Source organism: Prinia subflava, chromosome 9 (assembly GCF_021018805.1).
Source record: "Prinia subflava isolate CZ2003 ecotype Zambia chromosome 9, Cam_Psub_1.2, whole genome shotgun sequence".
Classification (NCBI taxonomy): domain Eukaryota; kingdom Metazoa; phylum Chordata; class Aves; order Passeriformes; family Cisticolidae; genus Prinia; species Prinia subflava.
In genome coordinates this window covers 16854667-16877807 of record NC_086255.1, presented here as the reverse complement: position 1 = coordinate 16877807, position 23141 = coordinate 16854667, and the positions used below count along the sequence as shown (strand labels likewise).

At 41.0% G+C, this 23141-nt stretch overlaps 2 protein-coding genes across 2 annotated transcripts; one reads left to right on the top strand and one right to left on the bottom strand.

Moving 5' to 3' along the window:
- Positions 1–104: 104 nt before the first annotated feature.
- ANKRD22 (ankyrin repeat domain 22) lies at positions 105–8971 on the bottom strand. Its single transcript, XM_063405689.1, has 6 exons — positions 8718–8971; positions 3539–3730; positions 2674–2781; positions 2281–2358; positions 1314–1412; positions 105–569 (listed from the first exon to the last, which is right to left on the bottom strand). Exons 1-6 carry the CDS (start codon positions 8736–8738, stop codon positions 492–494), a joined length of 576 nt encoding a protein of 191 aa, XP_063261759.1. The 5' UTR covers positions 8739–8971; the 3' UTR covers positions 105–491.
- Positions 8972–12184: 3213 nt separating this feature from the next.
- LOC134554772 (lysosomal acid lipase/cholesteryl ester hydrolase-like) lies at positions 12185–23100 on the top strand. The gene is made up of 10 exons (XM_063405686.1): positions 12185–12580; positions 13695–13833; positions 15677–15791; positions 16040–16238; positions 17015–17124; positions 17960–18096; positions 19044–19184; positions 19897–19968; positions 21245–21313; positions 22473–23100. Exons 2-10 carry the CDS (start codon positions 13702–13704, stop codon positions 22704–22706), a joined length of 1209 nt encoding a protein of 402 aa, XP_063261756.1. The 5' UTR covers positions 12185–12580; positions 13695–13701; the 3' UTR covers positions 22707–23100.
- The last annotated feature ends 41 nt before the right edge of the window (positions 23101–23141 follow it).

The following is a 23141-nucleotide window of genomic DNA, read 5'->3' as shown; positions in this document are numbered from 1 at the left end:
GCTTCTCCCATTGGAGCAAAAGAAATACTAAGAAGGGTACCACACCTTTTATAACTGCTGTAACATATTGTTTAGTTCCCCTATGGAACAAGTAACACACACTCTAAAGGATATTTTATTTTATTTTTGCATTGGGTGCCAACCATCATATGCAATGTTTAGGCTTCCAGATATTTTACAGCTAGCTTTCAAAATCCACAGTCTGCAGAAGTCAAGTAATAAAATTGATGAAGCAGATGGGACGGGCAATATTTTGAACTCTACTGTAGTAATTCATGGCTTAGTAAAATAAAATTAACTTCTTTCAGCCTGCTCATGGCCTTGGGGTACTGACAAATCTCACACAAAATTGTCCAAGTCTGCAGCAAGGAATGGTGGATGTACGCCAAGTTTTTTCAAGTATCACCCTCATCCTCTGCAGGACTTCTGCTGTTGTGAAAGGTGGATTGTCAGATGAGGTAATTTTCTGCATGTTTGAGAGTCCTTGATGGCTAAGAATCTTTTCTTATCATGCTTGCAATGTTGTGGAACTGTAATCTTCTTGCTATATCTAAAGGCGTCTCCCCATCCTGAAAGAAACACATGAAATACATTGCAGTATGGGTCAAGTACAAAGATATTTCCTAACTTTGCCACCTGTGTAAGGTCCCCTGTCACTTCTGCTCTAAAAAAAAGGTTTTAGGACATGCTGGGCCTAATACTGTTCTGGGTGAGGAAAGGAACAGAGACCTCCTCTGCAGCAGGAAAAGCCTTTCCCCTGTTTCCTGGGAGTAATATCCAAATGTATGGAGCTCAGCTAAGGTATTATTTCAAGAGCAACATAGGTAATACACTGCCCACCTCAACTCAATAGTGTGGATTCTCCCAGGTCAAGACTGATTTGGGCAACACTTGAGCTGCTCTGGTGACAGAAGCAGCTTGACTTTGCCTCTCAGAAAAAGGGTGCTCAGCAGCACAAAAACCACCTAGGAAGACTTTTATCCCTGCCCTGCAGCCTACACCTTAGGAACAACTATAGATTAGCTCTGAGCTAAGAAGAGGCACAAAAAGATGGCTAAGAGATGTGCTAAGCCAGGGGGCATGCAGGCAGTGTTTACTGGTAGAAATCCACCAGTGAAGGATTCATACTTTGCTACTTGCTCTTGTCAACAAAGGCAATGGAGCAAATGTTTCATACCAAAGAGGAAACAAACTGGCTGCCAGGAAGCTTTGCACCCTTTTCTTTACACTGCTGTGCACCAGCTAAAGCCTACACTGCACTTACTGGTTGACACCATGATAAGCAAATACATTTATCAACTTCACCTTCTTACCTGGTTCTTTATAGAAGTATCTGCCTGAGCTTCAAGAAGTAGAGGAATGACTGCCTGGTTTTTCATTTCACAAGCATAGTGAAGGGCTGTGCTGCCAGACTGAAGGGAAACAGAAGCAGATTAATTTTATTTCTATGACTTCTTTAGGTCATACTTAGGTAAGTAGGACTACTTAGGTAAGTCCTGCTTAGGTAAGTAGGACTATCTGTAGCCTTATCAGTTACAAAACACACATACCATTTCCTGTCACAATACACTACACAGTAAAACAAATACATTGCCATGAGAAAAACAGGAATAAAAAAGTTAACTCTTTCCCTTGGATGCAACTTCTAAAACAGGTTTGATACATTAGCAGGAAGCCAATATTTCAGAGGATCACATGAGCATGATCTCAGAAACTACATCCTAAACAATGCTGTTTGCTTGCATTTTGGTGTTTTGGAATTTTATTGTTGATAAAATTGGTGTTTCTCCTTTTCTGCCTTAGAGGAGAGGAGCTCTTTGCCTCACCCAAGCAGCTAGTGGATACATAACTCTGTACATGGCAGATCAGTACACTCTGAAGACCAGGAGAAGACACAGGGTCTTGCCCTGTAGCCCACAAATCTGTACCAGTTCAAAATCTTATAAATGCTGATAAACTCAGCTGCTTCTATCACTAGAATCTTTACAGAATTGGGTATTTAATACGTAAGTACCTCAGCCCAGCTTGCCTGGATTCTCTTATGAGGACATTATTCAGAAATGGAGGATTAGTTCATCAGTGGGGAATCATTTCTGTATAACATACATCTATAAATCCATTGCCTCGGTGTCAAGCAGGAACACTGAATCCTCCTGGTACATCAGTCAGTACAGTCCCTGATGCTCCTACTCCAGCTATGTTGCTAGAAGGTTCTGTAGTCTGTTTTTAGCATTGTTTCCTGCATGTGAGCCACATTTGCTGTTGTACAAACCCACTTACAGAGTCTGTAGCATTCACCTCGACTCCAGCTCTCAGCAGCATCTTGACCAGGTGCTCATTCTCTTTTGTCTTTGAGACCTGTTTGGTGCAAGGGAAAGAGTGACACGGTAAAACAGTTCATCTGCATATACTCTTCAGTATATTTGTGCTAAATACTGTGTTTGTTTTCAAAAAGAGGCATGCTCTCTGGAAATGGCAGACTGATGCAGTAACACAATCTGCTCCTTCACCAGCTACAGTCACAGCAAAATCGCTGCCCCTTCTGTTGTACACATTCAGTGCTGCCTTAAGAAAGCAGTCCATATTCTGTGGAGGTTCCTGGCCTGAAACACTGCCATGAAAATGTGTTCAAGGGAAAGGTACGGGGTCATTCTTGCTCCCATCCAGACTCACCATGAGAAGGTAACCAATAAGCATAACTGGCATGAGGATTATGATGAGCACATAGTCAAGGAAGGTAAATCGTTTTCTCACAGCATAGTGCAGGCAAGTGCGGTCCTTCTAAACACAAATAACTCCAGTTAGTTCCAGGTTCAGTGATCTCACCTTGCTTCATATGGACAAGGGTAGAATATTTTAAATTCCACAAGCTTTCTTTTAAACTATCTAATAGAAAATCTCCTGTGATTTTCAGGCAGAAATAAACACATGCATCTTGCTTCCTTCAAATAGAAGCACATTTAACACATAGAGGGTCATGGAAATCAGAATACACATGCATGGAGGATGTGGGATCCAAAGAATTCCCTGTGTGTGTTGGCAAACTTGGACCTGGCTGCAGAGTTCAAAGGAGGGAATGGGTATCTCACGTGGCTGTTGCTGCCACACGAGGTAATTCAGCAGCAGGAATAAACACAGGGCCCCTTCTTATGGAGGGGCTGGCTACTGAAGCAAGGACATGGGAGACCTTAGGAATCTCTTTTGGGACATCAGAGAAAAACAGGAAAGTAGCAATAACCACCACAGACTCCTATTGAGAACAGAGTAAAAAATTCTTTGAATACTGAATATACCAAAGCAACTAAAGGGCAGGTATGTAAAGGTTTGTGCTACAGAGTTAAACTTGTTACAGGTTGTCAAAACTGAGCTGAACACCAGGCCCCAAAGTAAGCACAGAAGCCTTTTTGTTCCGCCTGTTTCTCCACATATCCTCAGTAGGAAACAAACTTGAAGTTTGTCTGTGGTTGCCAGTGTCCCCATTGGCACTCCAAGAATCTAAAAGAAAAGTCCCACAAAGGAGGAGTCAGTGGCCACTTACCTTATTTCTGAGGTTGACATCAGCATGTTTTCTAAGAAGATAGTTAACTATCCTGTTGTTTCCTTGTCTACATGCACAAATTAAGGGGGTGTCTCCACTGAAGCTGTCCTGGACATTCAGAGAGTCGCTGTTGCGCTCCAAAAGGAGATGAACTTTATTGAAATCGTTGCTATAAGCTGCCTGACAGATGGGCTGAAGTGAGAAGACAATATTAATCAGCACGTGTTCCACTAAGACATCCACAGTTCCAGTTCTGGCTTACCACTCCCAACCCCAGCACGCTTGACAGAGGCTGTAGTTCTTGGTGCCTTCCAGAAGATGGTGGTAGGAGACACTGCTGCAGCTGCTGCACAGCTCTCAGCCCTCAGCCCCCTGTGTCACACCCTCTGCACTGTGATTTTCTGTTCATTTTGGATGGTTTTTCTATAATCCAGGAAATGAATCCTGTTTATTTACAGCCATTAGGGGAAAACCCCACAGAACCGGCTTCCACTCACCCAGGAGCTGGTCACTGTGCTAGCAGCAAGCAGGGACAAGCCCACGAGCCCGAGTTCACATCAGGCTTTGCCCTTGGCTGAGCACAGAGCAGAAGGAACCACTCCTGACTCATCCCTTCCCAGAAGAGAGCCACACTCCATGTGAAAGGTGAAAAACCAAGCCCCACCAATGCTTCTTTTCTAGACCTTGAAAACCTAGAAAAATATATGCCAGTGTGCCCACAGGTCAGATCCTGCTCGGCTTCTGAGAACTGCGTGCTGGCCAGCTTTTCACTCAGTATTTCTACACATCCTTGACCTAAACTGCAATTCCTTCCCTCTGCAGTAGCAAGAATTCAGACTAAGGAGAAGCTGAGAAGGGCAGGAGTAGGAGTACTACCAGTTTCTAACAGCCTAATACAGGTAGAAACTAATATTTAGAAGTGGGGCACTCTGGCAGAATTTGAGTTCTCCAGTCAAAAACCAAATAAGTCTTTCTTTTCTTTGATACTGAGGATTTTACCCAACATTTTCCAAACCAGAAATTTTCTTTAAATATTAGCTATAGTTTTTCCTCTCCATTCTCAGTTTTTTAACATCCTAAATACTCTGTGTGAAAAAGATCTGGTCTTTAATTCCAAGTTCTTTCCTTACTCCTCCAGTTAGTTCCCTCCCATGTGCCCTTCCCTCTTCCCCCACACCTTCCTGTCTTAAAAATATTCATCTTATTTACACTTTTTCAGCCAAAATTTGATCTACAACACAGGTTTATCCCCAGCATAATTACTGCTTAGTTTTCTGGACAGCTGTGTCAGAGAAGTGATTTGTTTCCAAAGAAAGCATTTACATGCTTACCAGACCTTGCACCACTTCTTGTTTCGTTTTTATTATGTCAGACAAAAATCTGCAAAGAACATATGCCACATTTTAAATTTGCACATCTGTTTGTATAGAAGCCTACATTTGGTATTTTGCATTTCACCAGAAGCAGAACTCTTTTAGTGATTTTGAGGAGAAAAGCCTCTTTTAAACCCCTTTTCTTGTGATTTGCACACAGGTGCCATCTAAAAGATCAGTTTTCTCTAGAACCTTGCTCTCTTTCATGTTGGTGTCTAGAGCTGTATCTTCAGCTCATGTATCTCATGAAAGAGAAGATCCTGTGAAGTCTGTCTGCACCTCTGATTTCCCTATTACTCTTGTTTTTAAGTATTGCTTTGCTTTTTTAAAAGTGCAGGACATTTGCTCTTTGGTTGAACATCTGTTCAAATCCCAGCCATTTACCATAAAAATTTACTCCCTTCTAGGCTGTTTTTGCTCATTCAGCAGCTCAAGGATATTTTTTTTTGCTTTTCTTTCTGTACTGCCTCCAAGACTTTTACTTGCTAGGCGGTTAAACCCAAGGCATTTCTGACTGATACTCTCACTGATCCGTGGGATCTTTTTGTAAACCTCACACTACTGCTGGACTCAGCTCTAGAGCCATGAACAGTGGTGGCACACAGACACTCCCTAAGAGACCACATTGTTTGGGGCTGAAGTCATGCACAGAGACCAGCACGCACAAGTCACACGTGCACCTTCACCTACTGAAACCTGCTGTCCTCAGAAACACCAGGGCACACAGGATGTAAGGCAGAAGTTCTCATCCTTTACAACAACACCTGGGTAACTGATGTAGTTAAAGTATCTTTTGAATCATTATTATTCCTCTGGAGTGGGGTTGTTTGTAGAAATTATACTCTCTGCATTATCACATTCCATTCATGTTTAAAAAATAAAAAACAACAAAGCAACACAAACTACTTTTTTCCCATTTTTATGGGATTTTTGGAGGCCCACTCTGCTGGTTTGTATTCTTGAAAATGCCTTTTACTTAAAGAAAGGTGAAAAGTCCCACAGAAAAAACTTGTAATAGACCTCCCAAATTGGCAAACATAGCTCCATGGCTGGAAAAGCAAACATAGTACCAGAATATTTAAGTAAAGGAAAAAAGCAGTGTCAACAAATATAAGTTCATCATATTGACATCAATAACAATAAGGGTTCAGGAAAAAAAGTGTTAGGAAAGTATAAAGATAAGAAAAACTACAAATAGGTGGCAATCAGTCACTTGTCCAAGAAAGGCAAATGCTATATTAGGTAGTGTCTTTTACAGAAAAATATGTTATAGAAGACATTTTACTAGGATTGTGTATAAAGTTCTCATCATTTGGGTCCTAAAATGTGATCAGACCATGCAGGAGCATGAAAGATCTCTACAACTGAGGAGTATGAAGATCCTGAAGAAATGTTGATTTGCTTAACTGGGCTACGGAGAGACAGCACTGTCAGTGTTCCAAAATAAATTAAAGGGTCAGTATTAAAGAACAATTAATATCAAGGAACACAGTAAAAAAAGCTAAAAAAACCTGACCAAGAAATTTAGCATGAAAATTAGAAAGATATTTGTGTTCATAAGCAGGGTAGAGTAACAAAACAGGCATCCAGTAGCAACAGATTGGACACAAAACCTGCCTGGCCCCAGGCTGGGGCTTGAGCATGTGCCAGGATTTCTGTGGTTGTGAAGCCTCAGCCACAAATCTCTTTTCTACCTCTCATTTTTTTGTGTGTTATCACTCTGTCAACCCTGTCTAAAGAAGGAATAACTGTGCTTATGACTGTTTCAAACTATTCTCCAAAGTTTGCTCATAAGACAATAATAGAATTTCTTATAAACAGACAGCACCTATCTGGAGTGTCAGCAGGGAGGCCAAGTATGGAGTTAGAACAGTGTTGGGTACAAACAGTAGGTTCCATCCAAAACCCAAGAAAATATGAGTCCTTTAAGTCTATAGAAAAGCCTGGAGGATAAGAGACTGGAAAATCTCATTCAGTTTTCTACAGTGTTAGAAGATCACCTCAGTAGTGATACAGCTTAACAATCAGTTTTACATTTGTGTTATGGGTATTACTGTTGCTGTGTTATTTTTATCCACATATCATACACAAGAAAGAAACAAACCTATGGGAGAGTACTCAGAATACCTGAGCATCACATGCAAGGTGCAAGCTGAACCCACTGTGTCTTGGGCTCATGCTCAGCTGTGGTGAGGAGCAGGACTACGAGAGCAGAAGTCTGATGGCAGTGGAGGACAGCCAGGAGAGCCCCTGCAGCTTCCTTTGTCTAGAGGGGCACTGGCAGCTGGAGCACAGACATGCCTATGGAGTCTCCTTTAGGGGTGTGTGGGAAGGAAAGTGCTTCCACAATAACAAATTCTGAAGGTATCACCAGTGAGAACCAAGTTCCCAGTCTCTGGAGACATTTGCAGTCCAAAACAGAGTGCCTACTCTTTCCCACACCACATCCTTTATAAATCCCAGTGTCCTGCCTGCCCCAGAGAACTCACAACAGACCTGGCCCACCTCCAGAAACCTTTTCTTTTTTTGATCTTTTTTTAATCAATTGTGGATCATGATTGATGTCAGGTCCTAGCAGTTAACCCAGATCCAGATGAACCACCACATCTGAAGTTGCCTGATGTTTTCAGAGTTTCTTGCATCACTCTGCTTAGCTTTGTTGAGCTAGTGATAAACCTCCAGCTATTTAGCAAGTTCTACCACTCATGAAGTAAAGGTTAAAGGCACAGTATGAAGGACAAAGCATTCAACCAATAGAGAGGAGGTGAAGGTAAAGCCTGTCTTGCAACTTGGAGAGCAATTTTAGTTTATAATTGCTTCCTCCTTTAGAACTCCAGGGGATTGCCTAAATTACATCAACTCTTTGCAATTGTTTAGAAAACAGGAAGACACTTTGTAATGTCAAAATATTCTGAACCAATCCATAGCCTTTTCCTTTGCACTGAAATTATTCCAAAAGCATGCTATGAACTTAACAGGAGAGTCTAAATTATATTTAAGATGCTGAGGAATACACTAATATCCAATACATACTTCTTAGAAAAGGCAACTTACAATTCTTTATTTTTAGTTTCCTAGCTTTCTATCTTGTATAAATGAACCCTAATTTACCCATAAAACTGCATCTCAAAATGTTTAAAGAGAGAAAACAAAAGTATATGAAAATATTGACTAATAAGCATGAAAAATGCGGACAGAATTAGATCATTCTTGAAACATCTGTGTAATTAAGCTTATTGACACTGGTTACCACTGCAATACTATCTCAGAGTAGTAGATCTAGAGAGAGGCAAGAAACTTTTTCAGAATAAGCTACAGTCTGTTCAGCCAGATTCAAGCTCCTTGTAATACTGAAAGGGGAGAAGATACTTGATTTCACTGAAAAGCTTTTTAAAAATAAAAGGGTGCCTTTCAGCATAGAAATTAACCATTGAAAGCAACAGCTATTAATGTTATCTCCAGAAAAAGAAGCACAGTGCAACTCAGTCTTTTCAGTCAGAAAGGGCCAAAATCCTAATTTGCTCCCACACGTACTAATGGGAAATTTATAACAGAATACGTTTAAGTAGAATTTATGCTAAAGTACAGAAAAATGTTAGATGAACCATAGACTGGGGACAAACCCATAAGGATAAGATTTTAAAAAATCCCAAAACATTGTAATAGACAAACAAAAACCTTTCCAAAGGGAAAGACTCCCAGATCTCTGTAAGGCTGTGCATGGGAGGCTGCGAAGGGAGCAAAGCAAGCCCCGTGAACATCCCCACCTCCCACAGCGCCAGTAGCTGCACAGAATGGTCACGTACCTCTGAATAGAGAATCCCCATGCCTACTCCTCACTCTGCAGCTCCTTCTCGTTCAACAGCCCAACAAGACACCCTCACTTGAAATGTGCTCCAGCTTGTTCGAATCTGGTTAATAGTTAACTTAAAAGTATCACTTTTTCTGAAGTTAGGTTTCCTCTCAGTGCTTTCTACTTAGCAGCATGAAACAATTGTCTTCAGAAACCCAACCCAGGGAGGTGAATGTGAGAACAGCAGCTAATGGGAGACTGACGGAACAAGTTACAACACAGAAGCATTTTCCTTTGTCATTTCTGCAATAATATCCTCCAGTTACCTAAAAAGGAAAGTAGTAAAACAGGTTGAGGAGAGGAGGGAAAGAGGAGGGAAGAAAGTTTCACAAGTAAAAAAATGGAGGACTGAAAAGAATAAAGAGCATGAAATCTAAAACTTAAAATAATGAAGAATTGTACCTAGTTTGCCACCCAAGCTACTGTTGACTAAAACACGTTCCAAACCTTCTGCAAGAGCACCTCAAATGCCTGTCAGGGAAAGGGAAGCAACTAAATCCCACGCCTTTAATGAAAGCTCCCAGTATAATTAGCCTCTCACTCTTTAATTAAACAGGCCGGTCACTTTCATCATTTTTGCTCAGTCTTTTTTTTCTAGCCCAGCCCAACCAATGAATATGATTCATGCCTAACCTGATAATTTCATATGCTAATTGGGAAGAGAATTATTGCAGATGGCCCTAAGGATAAGATGCTGATAGCACTTCTGTACTACGCTCCGTCTTTCCGAGCAAGGCATGTGGATTTCAAATGTCTGCATTCACCTCAAAAATATCTTTTCCCTTCGTAGTTTAAATCACGCTTCATGTATTTCAAGCAAATTTTTTAAAAATTTTTAAAACATATGCATGTAAGCATGCATCTTAAATCCAAGCCCTCTGCCTTACATTTGAGAACTATTTCCAAATATTTTATTCTCAGCGAGGCACAGGACCATATAAAATTACTTATCCTATTTCCAGGCTTCTCTAACTAAAGCAGTACAACATCACTGGCTGTAGTGTTTGTTTGCTGGCACCAGTTCAGTTCTAACACTTTCAGTGGCTGTTTATCTGAAGAAAATTAGCCTGGCATGTAACAGACAGAGGCATAACACCTACCTTGGACAGAATCAGTGGGATCCCCACAATAGGCTGATCTTTCAGTCTTTCAGCACATGGTAAATATGGTGTTGGACTAAAGACATGGAGGAGGGAGTAACACCTAAAAGGTGAGAAGGTCTTCCTCAGCAGTATTTTTTGAATCAGGATCCTAAGATATTCACATCCTCCTGCATTTACTGACCAGCTTGTTGGAATTAATAAACTACAACTTGTTGAAAGAAATGTTGTATCGCTAAGATGCTACATAAAACAATTCAGCAGCTTAATTAATCCTTTTCTAACAAAAATGAATAAATGTATAGTAATTTGAAAAAGTATTTTAAAAAACCAACAAACAAATCAACTAAAAAAAAAAAAAAAAAGAGAGAAAGAGAAAAGCCCATTCTCTTCAAAGCAAAGCAATAACTTCAGGCAACACATTTCCCAAGACAGTGTAAATTACCATTTAATCCAACATCACATCCCAGGTCCTTTGGAAAAGCACTGAAGTGCTACTTTGGTCAGAGCTGCAACTGAAGAACAGTTAAGCAGCCCAACCACAATAAAGTATGACACTCATGCAAATGTATATAGTCACACACTCACTTCTGCTTCACCTATTGCTTGCTTCAGTGCTCTTTGCCATGCTTGTCAATGAAGATTAGAATCCTGAAAAGAGTTAATTTGTTTTTATAAATAAGGGATTTTTTTCTCCAAAGGTGCCAAGACTCAGTGCATGGACAAACTGTCACCTACCCAGTGTGTGTAGGAAGCATGACTCTTATTTCCTGACAGAATTCAACAACATTTCAAAAGTTTCATGTGAGCCAGAAGGAGCTAAATATTTTTCAAAAGGGCCTTCACCAGGGCAATAATAAGGTAAACTAATTTTTAAACTAGATGTCAATAGCCTAAAAACAGCATTTTCAATAAAAGTCACAGGAGATCATTTGTCTTTTTAAATTCTAAGCACTAGAGTTTGTATTGCTACAAATCACACGAATTACACTACTCTCAGGAAAGCAATGTGTGGCTTGTTGGAGTCGTGTGTGCAGAACAGTTCTGCAGAATGCATATTCCCAAGAAATGCAAGCCTGGCATGGCCAGTGTCTGGACAAGAGGGACCCTAACACTTTACATCTCCCCTCAGAAGACTGCTAACTACTTGTACAACATCCCTGTAGCAACACAAGGGTCCCTTGCACGTCTGCTGCAGGACAGGATTAACTCAACAGACCCAACAAGCACAAAGAAACCCCTCCATGGCTTGGTCCAGAGCCTGCATTTTATAACACTAAACTGAGTTCATGCTATATCCAGCCCCAGGCTAGACCACCTGGGCTTCAGTTTTGCCACAGCATTTTAAAACAGAATACTTACTGTCTCAGCTGTCCTGGTTCTCTAACTAAGGACAGCCCATCCTGGGAAGTTTCTGTTTCTAGGCTTTATGTTTTCTATTCTCTTTTTATAAGCATTACTTTCATTCTCTTTTCCCTTTTCAGACGGGCTAACATATCTTTTGCTCTTCACTTGGTTCCCATCAACAATATCAGAAAATATATCATACAACCCATATGCCATCCCAAGGTGATATAGGTAAAACGTTCCAGATCATTCCTGTCTGGCACTTCTATAAAACAAAATAATGTAGGATGGTGTTAGCTGGGAATAGAGCAGAGAAAAGTCTTCAATATTTCTCACTAAGCAGGGGTATCAGACCTGCTGAGCTGTGATGCTTTTCATTGAGAAATCACATTTTTGGCTTTTCCACAGACTGTACCCTACTTCATAAAGCAGAATTGTTTCTGTGGGGACTCTCAGGTTTTGTTTACTAACAAGTGCTTACTTCATTCATTTTCCCAGGCAAGGCAGCATATCATTAGCACCCACGTTTCAAAGAATTTGCTGCATTAAGAAACCAGGACTGTTTCAGTGAGGATCGAGCCCCCCAGGCTGACTACAATTATATCAGTGGATAGGCAGGGGTTTCTAATATGTTTACAATATATATAATGTGTTCACAGTGTTCATGGAGATGGCTTGGAAATAATAAGAATTAGAGTTAGCATCCTCTCCTGACTCTAAGCTTAAACAATGTTTTCAAATTCAATTCAGTTCCTGAGAATCCCTACAAAAGCAAGGTAATTCAGAGCAAACTCCGTTTTGTATGTTGCAGTGTTCACACCTTTCAAATCACTTTTGTTATTGTTCTAAGTTTATTTAACAAAGAAGGATTGTCCCTAAGCAATCAGCAGTTCAGAAAACAAGCATCTGGTGTGGAACCAGTGACCAAAACAGCTTTTGTACTACCCACAGCAGCAGAGATCAAATTCACAGCTAGAAAGTTTTGAGAAAAGCTGGATTCTTCCTCCCTTTTATCCCAAAATACAGTAGTTACAGCACTTAGAAAGACAGGTCAGATAAAGATCTGTCACAGCCTTAGGGAACAAGAATAACTAACTTCCTCATCAGTATTCTTATGATAGGTTAGATGCCTCTTTACCCCACCAGATCCAGGGTGTAATTTGGTCTTTCAGAACATCACGCAACGGCACTATTTATCATAGAATACTTCCACTCCTTAAATACTGCCAAACAAGCAGCATGTAAACAAGCTCTCCTATACACACAGATCTCACACAGAACTCTACTGCTGCTCCTTTTATTGTCACAAGCTTCTGGCAGTGAATCAGCAGGAGACAGAGCAGGAACTGCAGCAGGAGTCCAAGCAGAGGTAAGTTGCTTTTTCCTGTGCGTCCATGGTCTCTTTCTCCCTTGCCTGTCTCCATACAGATGTGCTGTCCTGGTTCTGTGCAGCTGGTGCCCAGAGCAGCCAGCCTGCTGTCCTTTCTCACTGCTGTGCATCACAGGGCAGGTTTGCCAGAGGTGGAGAGGAAAAAGCCTTTGACCGATGCAAATGGAAAAAGGAGTAACTGCCTGTTTCATTTGGTTCTCCTTGGTTTTTTTCCCCACCTAGGGATATCACTGTGGATGCATGGAAATCTCAGCATTGAAAGCATGTACATAAATTAAATAAATCTTCTTATAGTTTCAAAAGCATTTGAGTTTTCCCTGTAAGTTAACCCAGAGATTCTGACATCTGCTAGCCTGGTGTCCTTCCATCCTCTTTATAGTGTATGTGAAAGCCATTATGACTTTCTTAAGAGTACACTGAAGAATTTCTAGAAAGTTTAATGTTTGTTTTCATTAATATCAAAAACCTGCAGAAATGGCATTTTTGAATGTATCTTTCAGGCACCTTCCTCTATCTTTTATTTTTCTTTTTAAAATATTTCACTTATTTCCAGTTTGCCATGGTAAATGCCACTCTTTGGCATTGTTTCATTGCATAAAAAGATTAGATTATTGTTCAAGGCTCCTACAGTCATGAGCTGACCATAGAAATTAATGAGAAAGTTGTGTGCCAAGCCTTGGTATTAATTGGACATTAACTACACAGAGAGCACTACGATTTCTGTTTAGACAAATTTTACTGTGACCACCAGACAATGCCTAAAATCAATGAAGATTGAGCCTTTTCTCCAAGAAAGACAGACTTACAATAGAAAAGACCATATGTAGAAAGAAAGGTATTAGTCACAAACTAATTGATATCATATAAACACAGGCCCCCCAGGTTGGTTCCTTCTCATCTTGGAGATTTTACTCATTTTTGGTCTATATTAAACAGGAAAAGCTGTAGACAATCCTTCCTACACAGGTTCTTATTGTGGCAGCCCTTGGGGAACAGACCTTGGGCAACCTCCAGGAGATTCTCCTCTTGGGTGTGGAATTCCACACCACTCTCCTCCTAACACAGACTCCCCTGCATGTGCTCTTCCACACAGCCCCAAGATGTGGAGCCTCCTGGTGCTGCTCTGCTCCCAAGGAGTTGCCTTTTCAGAGGGATTCACAGCAGCCTTCACTCCAGGTGCTGACACAAGCCTCTGCAAGAAGAGCCGCAACCCCGAATGCTTCATGAATGTGGTGAGTTGGGTCAGCTTCTTCCCCTTTCTAAAGCTTCTAAAAAAAGCTTCTCTCCACTACCAGACTAACAGTGCCCATCAGAAGGCTAAAGGAGGTTCCCTTCAAAAGGTCCCTCCAGCATCATGGACCTAGAGGAGATATTGATGCTCCTGTCCAAACAGTCTGAGCTAGAGAGAATAATTCCTTTTCAGTGGAAACAAAGGCTGGCTTCCAGTCTCAAGGCTGCCCTTCTGTAACAACCTGTTTGCCTAGTGCAGTGGTAAGGGTGCTTGAACCCCTTCTTCAAACAGCAGATTCTCACAACAAAAACCTCTTGCTCTGAATCACCAAAGATTTCCTCACCATGGCAGCAGTGGGTGGTGCTGTGAGTGAGTCTGTAACTGGAGATCCGCCCTACATGGCTTGCTTAACCACACTCGGCAAGAAAGGACTCACTGTGGACCAGAGATGCTGCATGTTTGCCCTCTATAAAGGTACAGCCTTGTTGTGGGGGAGAGGGGGAGCTTCAGACAAAGTTCATTAGAGAAGCCCTTCTGTTGAGCCTTGAGGTGCTGAAAGGACCCTCTTGATTTCTAAACTTCTTCTCAAAGAGGAGCTTGGTGTGCAGCTGAATCCAGTCTTAGCCTCTGACTCTTACTGCTGAAGGCTAAGGAATTATAAAGGTGTGATTGAACCATTCTACAACTTTGTCCTGCAGGACTAACCATGGCAAACCAGATAGATTAAAAAAAGAATGATTTATTGTAATTATTGATCAGACAAAAATATCCTAATCAGAATTTTTTACTACACAGAACAGTAGCTACAACTATTAGTATAAGATAATATAGGACAGTGCATTATATCAAAGCAATCCTATAAAAGCAATTTCATTAAAGCTAGCAAAAAGAAACAATTATTAAAGTAGAGACTGATGTAACTCACCCTCACCCATACCAGCAATGATGGGCAGTCTCTTCTGCTCAGCCTCAAGGAGTAACTTTGAGGGGGATCCCAACCCAAAGGAGAAATCTTCATACACACTCCATGAAGGGATATGTTAGGAGAACTTAACCATAAGAAGGTGAACCAGACTTCAATAATATAAAGTGATTAACTATTAATCTTATGTCTCCAGGCATGCTTAGCAATTTGTCTTTGCCAGACCTTTGCCTCATTATCAGGATGCAAATTTGGGGTTAGTGTGTCAGACCTGTTATAGCGTAATTCAACACCAACAGGAACACGATGCTCCTTCTCAGCCCACCTCTGACAGCTTACAAAATAGGACATTATTTGAGTGGTTTGACCACATTCTAAGGCAGAATATCATAATACAGACCTGTGTCATTCTTGCAAAACAGGATAAACTATCTCCCAAAAGGTATAGCCCTATAATAGGGAATCAAATACCAGACAACTACCATCTAAGTAGAAGATTTTACTGCATCCTGCTACTCTTTTAAGTCTGTGTAGTGCTGGAGTGCCACAGCTACAGCAATTACTACACTTTGAGTGATACAGCATTAAGTAGAATACACAAACCACTTCACAGAAACACATCCCAATGCCTGTCACTGCTGTTTGCATCCTCCAGCCTCCAAGGCTACAGCATGGCAGATATGGGATCATCCAAAAAATAGACCTGGGGTTTGTTTTCCTGCAAGAGTCCCTTTTGGTGTCCCCCCCTAGCAGTACAATACAGAGCAGTAGAGAAAGGCTAGCAATATGCAATCACATTTATCTTCCTGGGATGTTCTTGGCTAGCTTCACATTCCTGGGCAGAAGCAGCGTCCTAACAGTTCCTACACCAATATCTACACTGTAAATGCATGATAACAAACTCTCCTTTGGCTTTCCACAGAGTGAAATTATCAGATATCATGGATTTCCCAGTGAGGAATATGAAGTTACAACAGAGGATGGATACATTCTTAGTGTTTTCAGAATTCCTGCTGGAAGGAACAGCCAAAATACAGGTATGATATACAGGATATAAGGAAGGTCTGAGAGCCAACTCTTACATGGATTCCCCATCTTTCCCCTTTTCATATGCAATGGCAAGTTCCATACCTTTCCATCTCAGGGCACCCAGTCATTCAGCCTAGAATGCAGCCTGAATTCTGTATATTGGTTAAAACTCTTCTGCAAAACCAAATTCTGCACCCAGTTTTAACTACACATTACCTATTACTACTGCATCCTAAGAAAATCTCTTTTGTTTTAGGGAAGAAGCCTGCAGTCTTGCTACATCATGGCATTTTATCAGATTCTATTCACTGGATTGTCAACCTGCCAAACAACAGCTTGGGCTTCATCCTTGCAGATGCTGGCTATGATGTCTGGCTGGGAAACAGCCGAGGAGACACCTGGTCTTTAAAACACAAGACCCTTAAGCCTTGCCAGAAGGAGTTCTGGCAGTACAGGTACTCTGTGGAGAAGGAACTTCTGGAGAAAACAACTTTCAGGGAACTCGCAAGATTAGGCAGTTGCTACTAGAATGCAGAACCTTTTCCCTTATTTTTATACCAAAAAAACCCCACCTTCTAAATTATATTAAAACACTCCATATTTTCATGTAATATGACTTCAAGTGGGACATTTAAGGAGACTAGGCAAACTCTTTTCCACAGATGCAGCCACTCCTGGGCATATCAGGGCAGTTATAAGAAGGAACTGACTGCATGATCTGGACAGGCACTTCTGGAATCAGCACAAACAGAAGCAAAACTGAAAGTACACAGGTCAACTTTGCCCATCTACCATGCTGGTTCCTTTGGGAAAAGGCTTCCAAAACTGGGAGGAATCTGTAACCCTGACGTCTCCCACCAGGCACTGTGTCCTAAGTGCAGAAAGGACAGGACACTGCTCTAGAAATATGATATACTACAACTGATGTTACCAGAGAGAAAAATATTTCCTGTAACCCATGCAGGTGAAAGCACTGATTAAATCCAGTTCCCCAAGGGCTGCAGCTGCCAGGTGAAACTGGCCCTTCATGCACACAGAGCCCAAGGCATCAGGCAGCCAGGCTGCACTGCTGCTGCCTCTGCCCACATCCCCAGCTCAAGCAAGGCTGCAGACACCGTGGGCAGCCTCCTCCTCCAGTGCGTCCTGCTCGGGGCAATGAACAAAACTGACAGTCAGTAACTCACACTGTGATGGTCGAATTGTCTGCCAGCTTTTGTGTTTCTCCCCTCAGCTTTGATGAAATAGGTAAATACGATATTCCAGCAGAGCTGAACTTCATCATGAATAAAACTGGACAGAAGGATGTTTACTATATTGGTCACTCTGAAGGGTCAGCTGCAGGTAATGTTAGAACTTTCTGAGTACCAAACAGTCAATGTTGATGTTTATGATTTATAGATAAGATCTGTGAGCAGACTCTGGCATTTATGTCACAGTGTACCATTGTCCTTTTACAAAAACAAACTCAGAAAAAAGAGAAAATGGGGGGAAGTGGCATTACTAGAAAATTATTTTCCCTTTTTCCCATATGTGCCTTCTAAGAGTCTTTTTGCAGACTGAATTGTTCAGACCAAGTCACCACCTTCTTAGTATTTAGATAATGATGTCAGCCGGTCAAATCCATCAGTGGAAAAATTTAAACACATTCAGAAAACAGGATGGGACAAACATTTTAGAGCTTTAATGCCTTCTTTATACTCTTTCTTTATGCATGAATTCACTTTCATGCAAGTATGTACTTAGTTACAAGGAAAATTCTATTCTTGATCTTCAGATAATTATTGTATTGCTGAATGCCAGCATACACATGTACAGTCTTTCAAAGACTGCAAGCTAAGAAACTCTTTGTTTTGAGTTTAGGGAACTTTGGAGAGAATTTGAATTTCAAAAATCTGATTGATATACCTTTTCAACCAAAACTGGCCTTAACACAAAATTGTCAGTTCTGCCAAAAGCAGTATCAGAACATGCTCTAATGAGCTTCTATCCTTAGAATGAACTGTATCTTCCATATAAAAGTTTTAAGCAAGAATCAAGCATTCTCTACACGTCTGCAGCACAAAAATGGAAAACAGCCAATAGCATGTTAATCCAGTCTCACTCCTTTGCTGCCTATTGCTTTTTTACTTATTTGGAGATCTCTTCATCAACTTGACTTCTTTTTCTGAGCTTGCAGGCTTCATAGCATTTTCTACTTATCCTGATTTGTCTCAGAAGATTAAAGCATTCGTTGCTTTGGCACCAGTGACCACCACCACACATGCTACCAGTCCTCTGGTAAAGTTTACACGGCTTCCCCAGTCACTGATCAGGGTAAGTCATTTCTCCTTCTGAAGAGAAAGACATAATCGTCTGCTTTGGCTCTACTAGACTCACTCAACCTGAACTTTTAATCGGTGATTAGTTGGAATTGAATTCAGTGTATCAGACTGCTGGCAGTGCCTATAGACTTCAGACTTTCCAGAGAGTAAACTGCAAGATTTCACATGGTATCTTTTTTGCAATTTTTTTAAGGTAGCAGGCATATTTTCACCATTATTTAAGTCAAATATTTCTGAAGAAAACTTTCAAATGCCAGAACAAAAGAAATCTAATACATCTACTAAATATAGCCTTAAGCACTAATAAAAACCACAAGTAAGATATTTCACATCTTAATTTTATCAGACATGCAGATCATTTATGCTTGTAAAATATTTATTTGTAAAGTGATAAATTAAACACCAGAAGGTGTCAACTTCATAGAATTTGCTGGGAATGTGGGAATCATGCATGCTATACTTTATGTCAAACCACAGAGGCACATCCTCTTTCTGTCCAAGCTGCACCCATGATGTAACTATAGAGCATTCACCTCTGCACCCTTCTTATTTGTCTAATTTGTCTGATCCCTCTTTACTTTGTAGTGCTACTCACAGTACAGTTTGCAGCTGCCAGAAAAAAAATATTAGGGCAAAAAGGGACTTCCTATATTCTACAGCCATCAGTGCAGCCATGTTCCTTTCTCACTGAGATCAGTACACCAAAACCAGATGGACAGTGACCTCCAGCACTGGTCTCAAGGAGATGGAGGAGCATGTGGTCTGCCTTTGGGAAGAGCACACCATGAAGGATAGTGGGAGGGCAAGCAGTTACAGCAATCTTGCTTCTTCTGAAGAGGCAAGGCTATTAAAGAAGAGAGAGTGACTTAAAGAGACAGTTTTCTGCATGAAATAATCTTCCAACAGGTAAGAAAAGTTTTGCACTTTTCCTCCCCTCAGTTACTTCTTGGCTGCAAAGGGGTTCTTCACTACAATGAGCTGATGAAAGGACCTGTAACACAGTTCTGTGCATGTCTGGGAAAAGTTTGTGGCAGGATCTTCTCCTACCTGGTTGGGGGCGGGATACAAAATATGAACACGGTAAGCACATCCAAGAAAAGCTTAATACAAGAGAATCTGAAGGAGCTTTGAAGAGCAACTGGATGGAGAAAGATCTTTTTCTCTTTTGCACAATCCATATCTTTTCCTTCCTAAACAAGACATCTGACTCCTCTGGAACATATGAGATGATTTTTTTTGTTTGCTACACTTTGAAACATTTCCAGCGAAAACTCAAAGCTGTTTCTTCACGCTTCTCTCAGCAGAAAGATTGCATTTCTTTACTCTGGCTTCCTACCTGTTTTTCTTACAGACCTTTCCTCCGGTCACTTTTCATCTCTCAGACTATTTAACAAGTGTGCCCATAGAAAGCTCTCACACATGCAGCTTCATTATGTTCAGGAGAACTGGATTTTAACAATCTTTCTCTACTGCACTGCACTGTTTAAAAGCATCATACAAATCCTAGAAACTGGGAAAACAAAGGCCATACACACTTCTCAAATGATGTTTTCTCTGTGGCTAAGGACTAATGTTGAAAGATTATCCCAAATATACAAAACCCTATGTAATCATTCCTACTCTAAACTAAGGTATTTGTGAATCTTTCCTCAACCTCTCTTTTTACATGTGAAGAATATCCAATAAAAATGGGGGTTTAACACAGCAGCAGTATGTTGCTGCGGGCCTTCACAGCTTTATTCTGCCACAGCACTGGGTCTCTGCCCTCATAACACTTCTGTTTTGTCTCCAGAGTCGAACAGATTCATATGCAGGACATTACCCAGCTGGAACATCAGTACAGAACGTTATTCATTGGCATCAGGTATAACTGTGCTGATATATAAACACTCCTAGTATGGCTTTTTATGCAACTGACAGCTGACAGGGAAGCCCAGAGGTGACAGATCTGGAAATCTGCCCATCACATCTTCTCACCTGTCACAGAGGGAGCCCCGTTTCCCATGGCTCACCAGATCATTCCCCAAATTTCCCCTTCAGCACCAGTCTCTGAGAATTCCCCAGGACACATCACACCTCTCCCTGTTAGGCTCTAATGGCTTCCAGCCTTCATCCTTATTTATGGAAATGTGTGCCTTAAAAGTGAAAGAACACAAGCATGGTCTAGGCATTTACCAGGCGGGTAAGTGAGAACTTTATAGTCAGGGATGAACCAAAGAAGTGATCTAGGTTCAAGTTTCTCTCCCAGAGATTACATCTTGATTACATCCAAAAGCTACTGTACAAATGCTTCTGCTGCCACAATGGCAAAATGGGGAATTGCCTCTTCTGCTGGCACCTCATGCCACTTTCAGACCTAAGCTTGTTCTGCCTAGGTTCCAAATCAGACCAGTGCAAGGTGGCATTGGCTCAGAAGCACATCATTCTATGTGAACTGCAAACCTAAGTGAACTCTAAGGGAACTGTGCCACTTAAACCAGCCCTTACATACATGTGTGCTGCTGTACACCCCCTGCCCAAAATTCCTGGTATCCAGATCAGAAACCCAGCACCCAGAGCCAGAAAACAGAGATGAGCTAGCAGATTTCTAGCATATCCTCAGTTACTTAGAGGTTGGGATAAAAAAAAATAAAAATGCACACACATTATCAGTGACAGGTTAATCCTTTATTGTTTTGATTTTCCTTTTAGACACATCACAGAAGACAACAGTTTAGTGCTAAGGTAATCACACCCTGCTCCCAATACTCTGCAGTACAGAGTCTCTGACATCGTTGCCACTACTGTGAGCAGACCAGACCAAGCAGGCACACAAAAATCGAGGATTAAGAGGAAGTTATCCCAGCCCTGACACACTCGTGTATCCCAAAGAGCTACATTAGCTGACTAAAAAGCCAATTAATATAGGACAGCGAAGTTTGAATAACTAAACATAACAAGGGTGGGTGGTGGTTGAGGATCAGGAGAGAATGTTAGCAAGGGGAAAGGTGGTGAAATCACTTATCCCACGATCCCTCCTCACTATCCCTGGAATCCTGTCTACTGCCTGAGACTTGACTTCAATTGTATGCAAGAAAACAACTCCTGTGCTCTGTCTCATAACACTTTCATTTTATCTGTCCTCATTACAATATTAACAGATCCTTCGTGCAGACCAATTTCAAGCTTACGACTACGGCTGTAAGGAAAATATGAAGAAATACAACCAGGTAAGGCAATTCATTTTTCTGAGAACTCATCTTTGGGTCCCGGCAAAACTAAAAATAGAAAAATTCATATATTAGCACCTTGAGTGCTACAAAAAGAGGAGGGAAGGTGCTCTTAGGTAAAGTTTCACCTGCATCTAATATTCATAATTGTCGAAGTCTACTCACAAACACAGCACATACAGATTCTTGCAGTCTCCCCTACTGATGCAGGGATGTGTCCAACAACATGTCAGCTTTCCTGCCATTCCCAAAAGGCTAAAAGCCACACCCAGGTCCAAGGACTGGATGATTACAGAGTTCCGTATTTCCCCAAAAATCCTCAAGGTCTGCCTTTCAGTTAAACTGGGGAGGAAAAAAAAAAATGGGAATGCATACTTTGATTTTGAGATGCTACTTGCTGTAAAAATTAAACTTAAGGGATGGTTCAGTATGGCAAAGTGGAGACTGCTGGGAAGAACTAAAGGATCCTGTACAGAAAGAAGAAAACAGGCAAAATTTGGTCTGTAGGAGCTTTAGTGACTGCGTAGTCAACACTCAGAAATGCTCTGCTCCTCTTGCAATACTTATAATTTGCCTGATTATTTTTTGAGGTTTGATCAGTTCAGTTGACTTGTAGTGTGCTTTGTGAGTCAGGGCAGGTTATTTCATGGGTGGCACATTATTTACAGGTGGATAAAGATTCCAAAGACACCTTCCTTCTCAGACACCTTTCATACCCACATACAGTCTTTAAATACCTGAAGCTTAAATTTTGAAATGGGCAATGTTTTATTCCAAATATTGCAGAAAGTTAGGAAACTGCTTAAAAAGCATTCAAGAAGATAACAGAACCACTCTTTGATAATAGGGGTCAGTTTAAAAACATCTTGTGCATGGTCCCTCACCACACTGGCAACCATCTTGCATTAAGTAATTAGGCTCAGATCTCAGATGATCTCCATTGTAATATTCTGAGTTTCTTTAACTTCTTCTGTGATGGCAAGCAAGGCAGGGAATGGAGTCAGGGCAATGAACAATAAGAGAGTGGCCTTCATCCTTACAGTTTTACTGTATGCAGTGCAGAAGGAAAAGACAAAGAGAGGTGCTTGCATAGAGACCTTGCTCTAAACACAACTTCTGATCCAGCAGCATTTACTCAGCTCTCCTCCCTGTCTTACAGACTGCTCCTCCTGTGTACAACATAGAGGAAATAAAGATACCAATTGCTGTTTGGAGTGGTGGGCAGGACACGTTTGCAGATCCAAAAGACATGGCAAAGCTGCTTCCTCGGATTACCAATCTCATTTACCATGAGCATTTTCCTTCATGGGGACATCTTGATTTCATCTGGGGCCTTGATGCAACTGAGAAAATGTATCTGAAAATCATTGAAATACTAAAAAAATATGCTTAAAGTTCCACAGAAGGATTTAATTCATGCAGTAGAAACTCCAGAGCTTTCTATTTAGCAGTTGATTATTGGGATAAGGACAGGTATAGAGGTTTACACACTAATGACAATTGGTTTGCAATATTTTTACATTGCTTTCTATGGTGTTACACTATTTTGGTGATTGCAGCCTTTCTGAAGAAGCTGAGGTACCTGTGAATGACCACTGAAAATACAAATATATTAGACAGAAAACTTCAGGGATCCCTTGCTTTGGAAGACTTCACGTTTTATATGACTGATTTTGTTAAGATTACTTTTTCTAATTCATTATTGATCTGTATTGCATCTTTCCCTTGAGACAAAGATGGTTTCCCCTGAAAACCCAAAATGGGAGAGAATTTCTCTGTTTACTGAACTTTGCTAAGTTGAATCATCTGTTATCCTGATAGTGTGTCA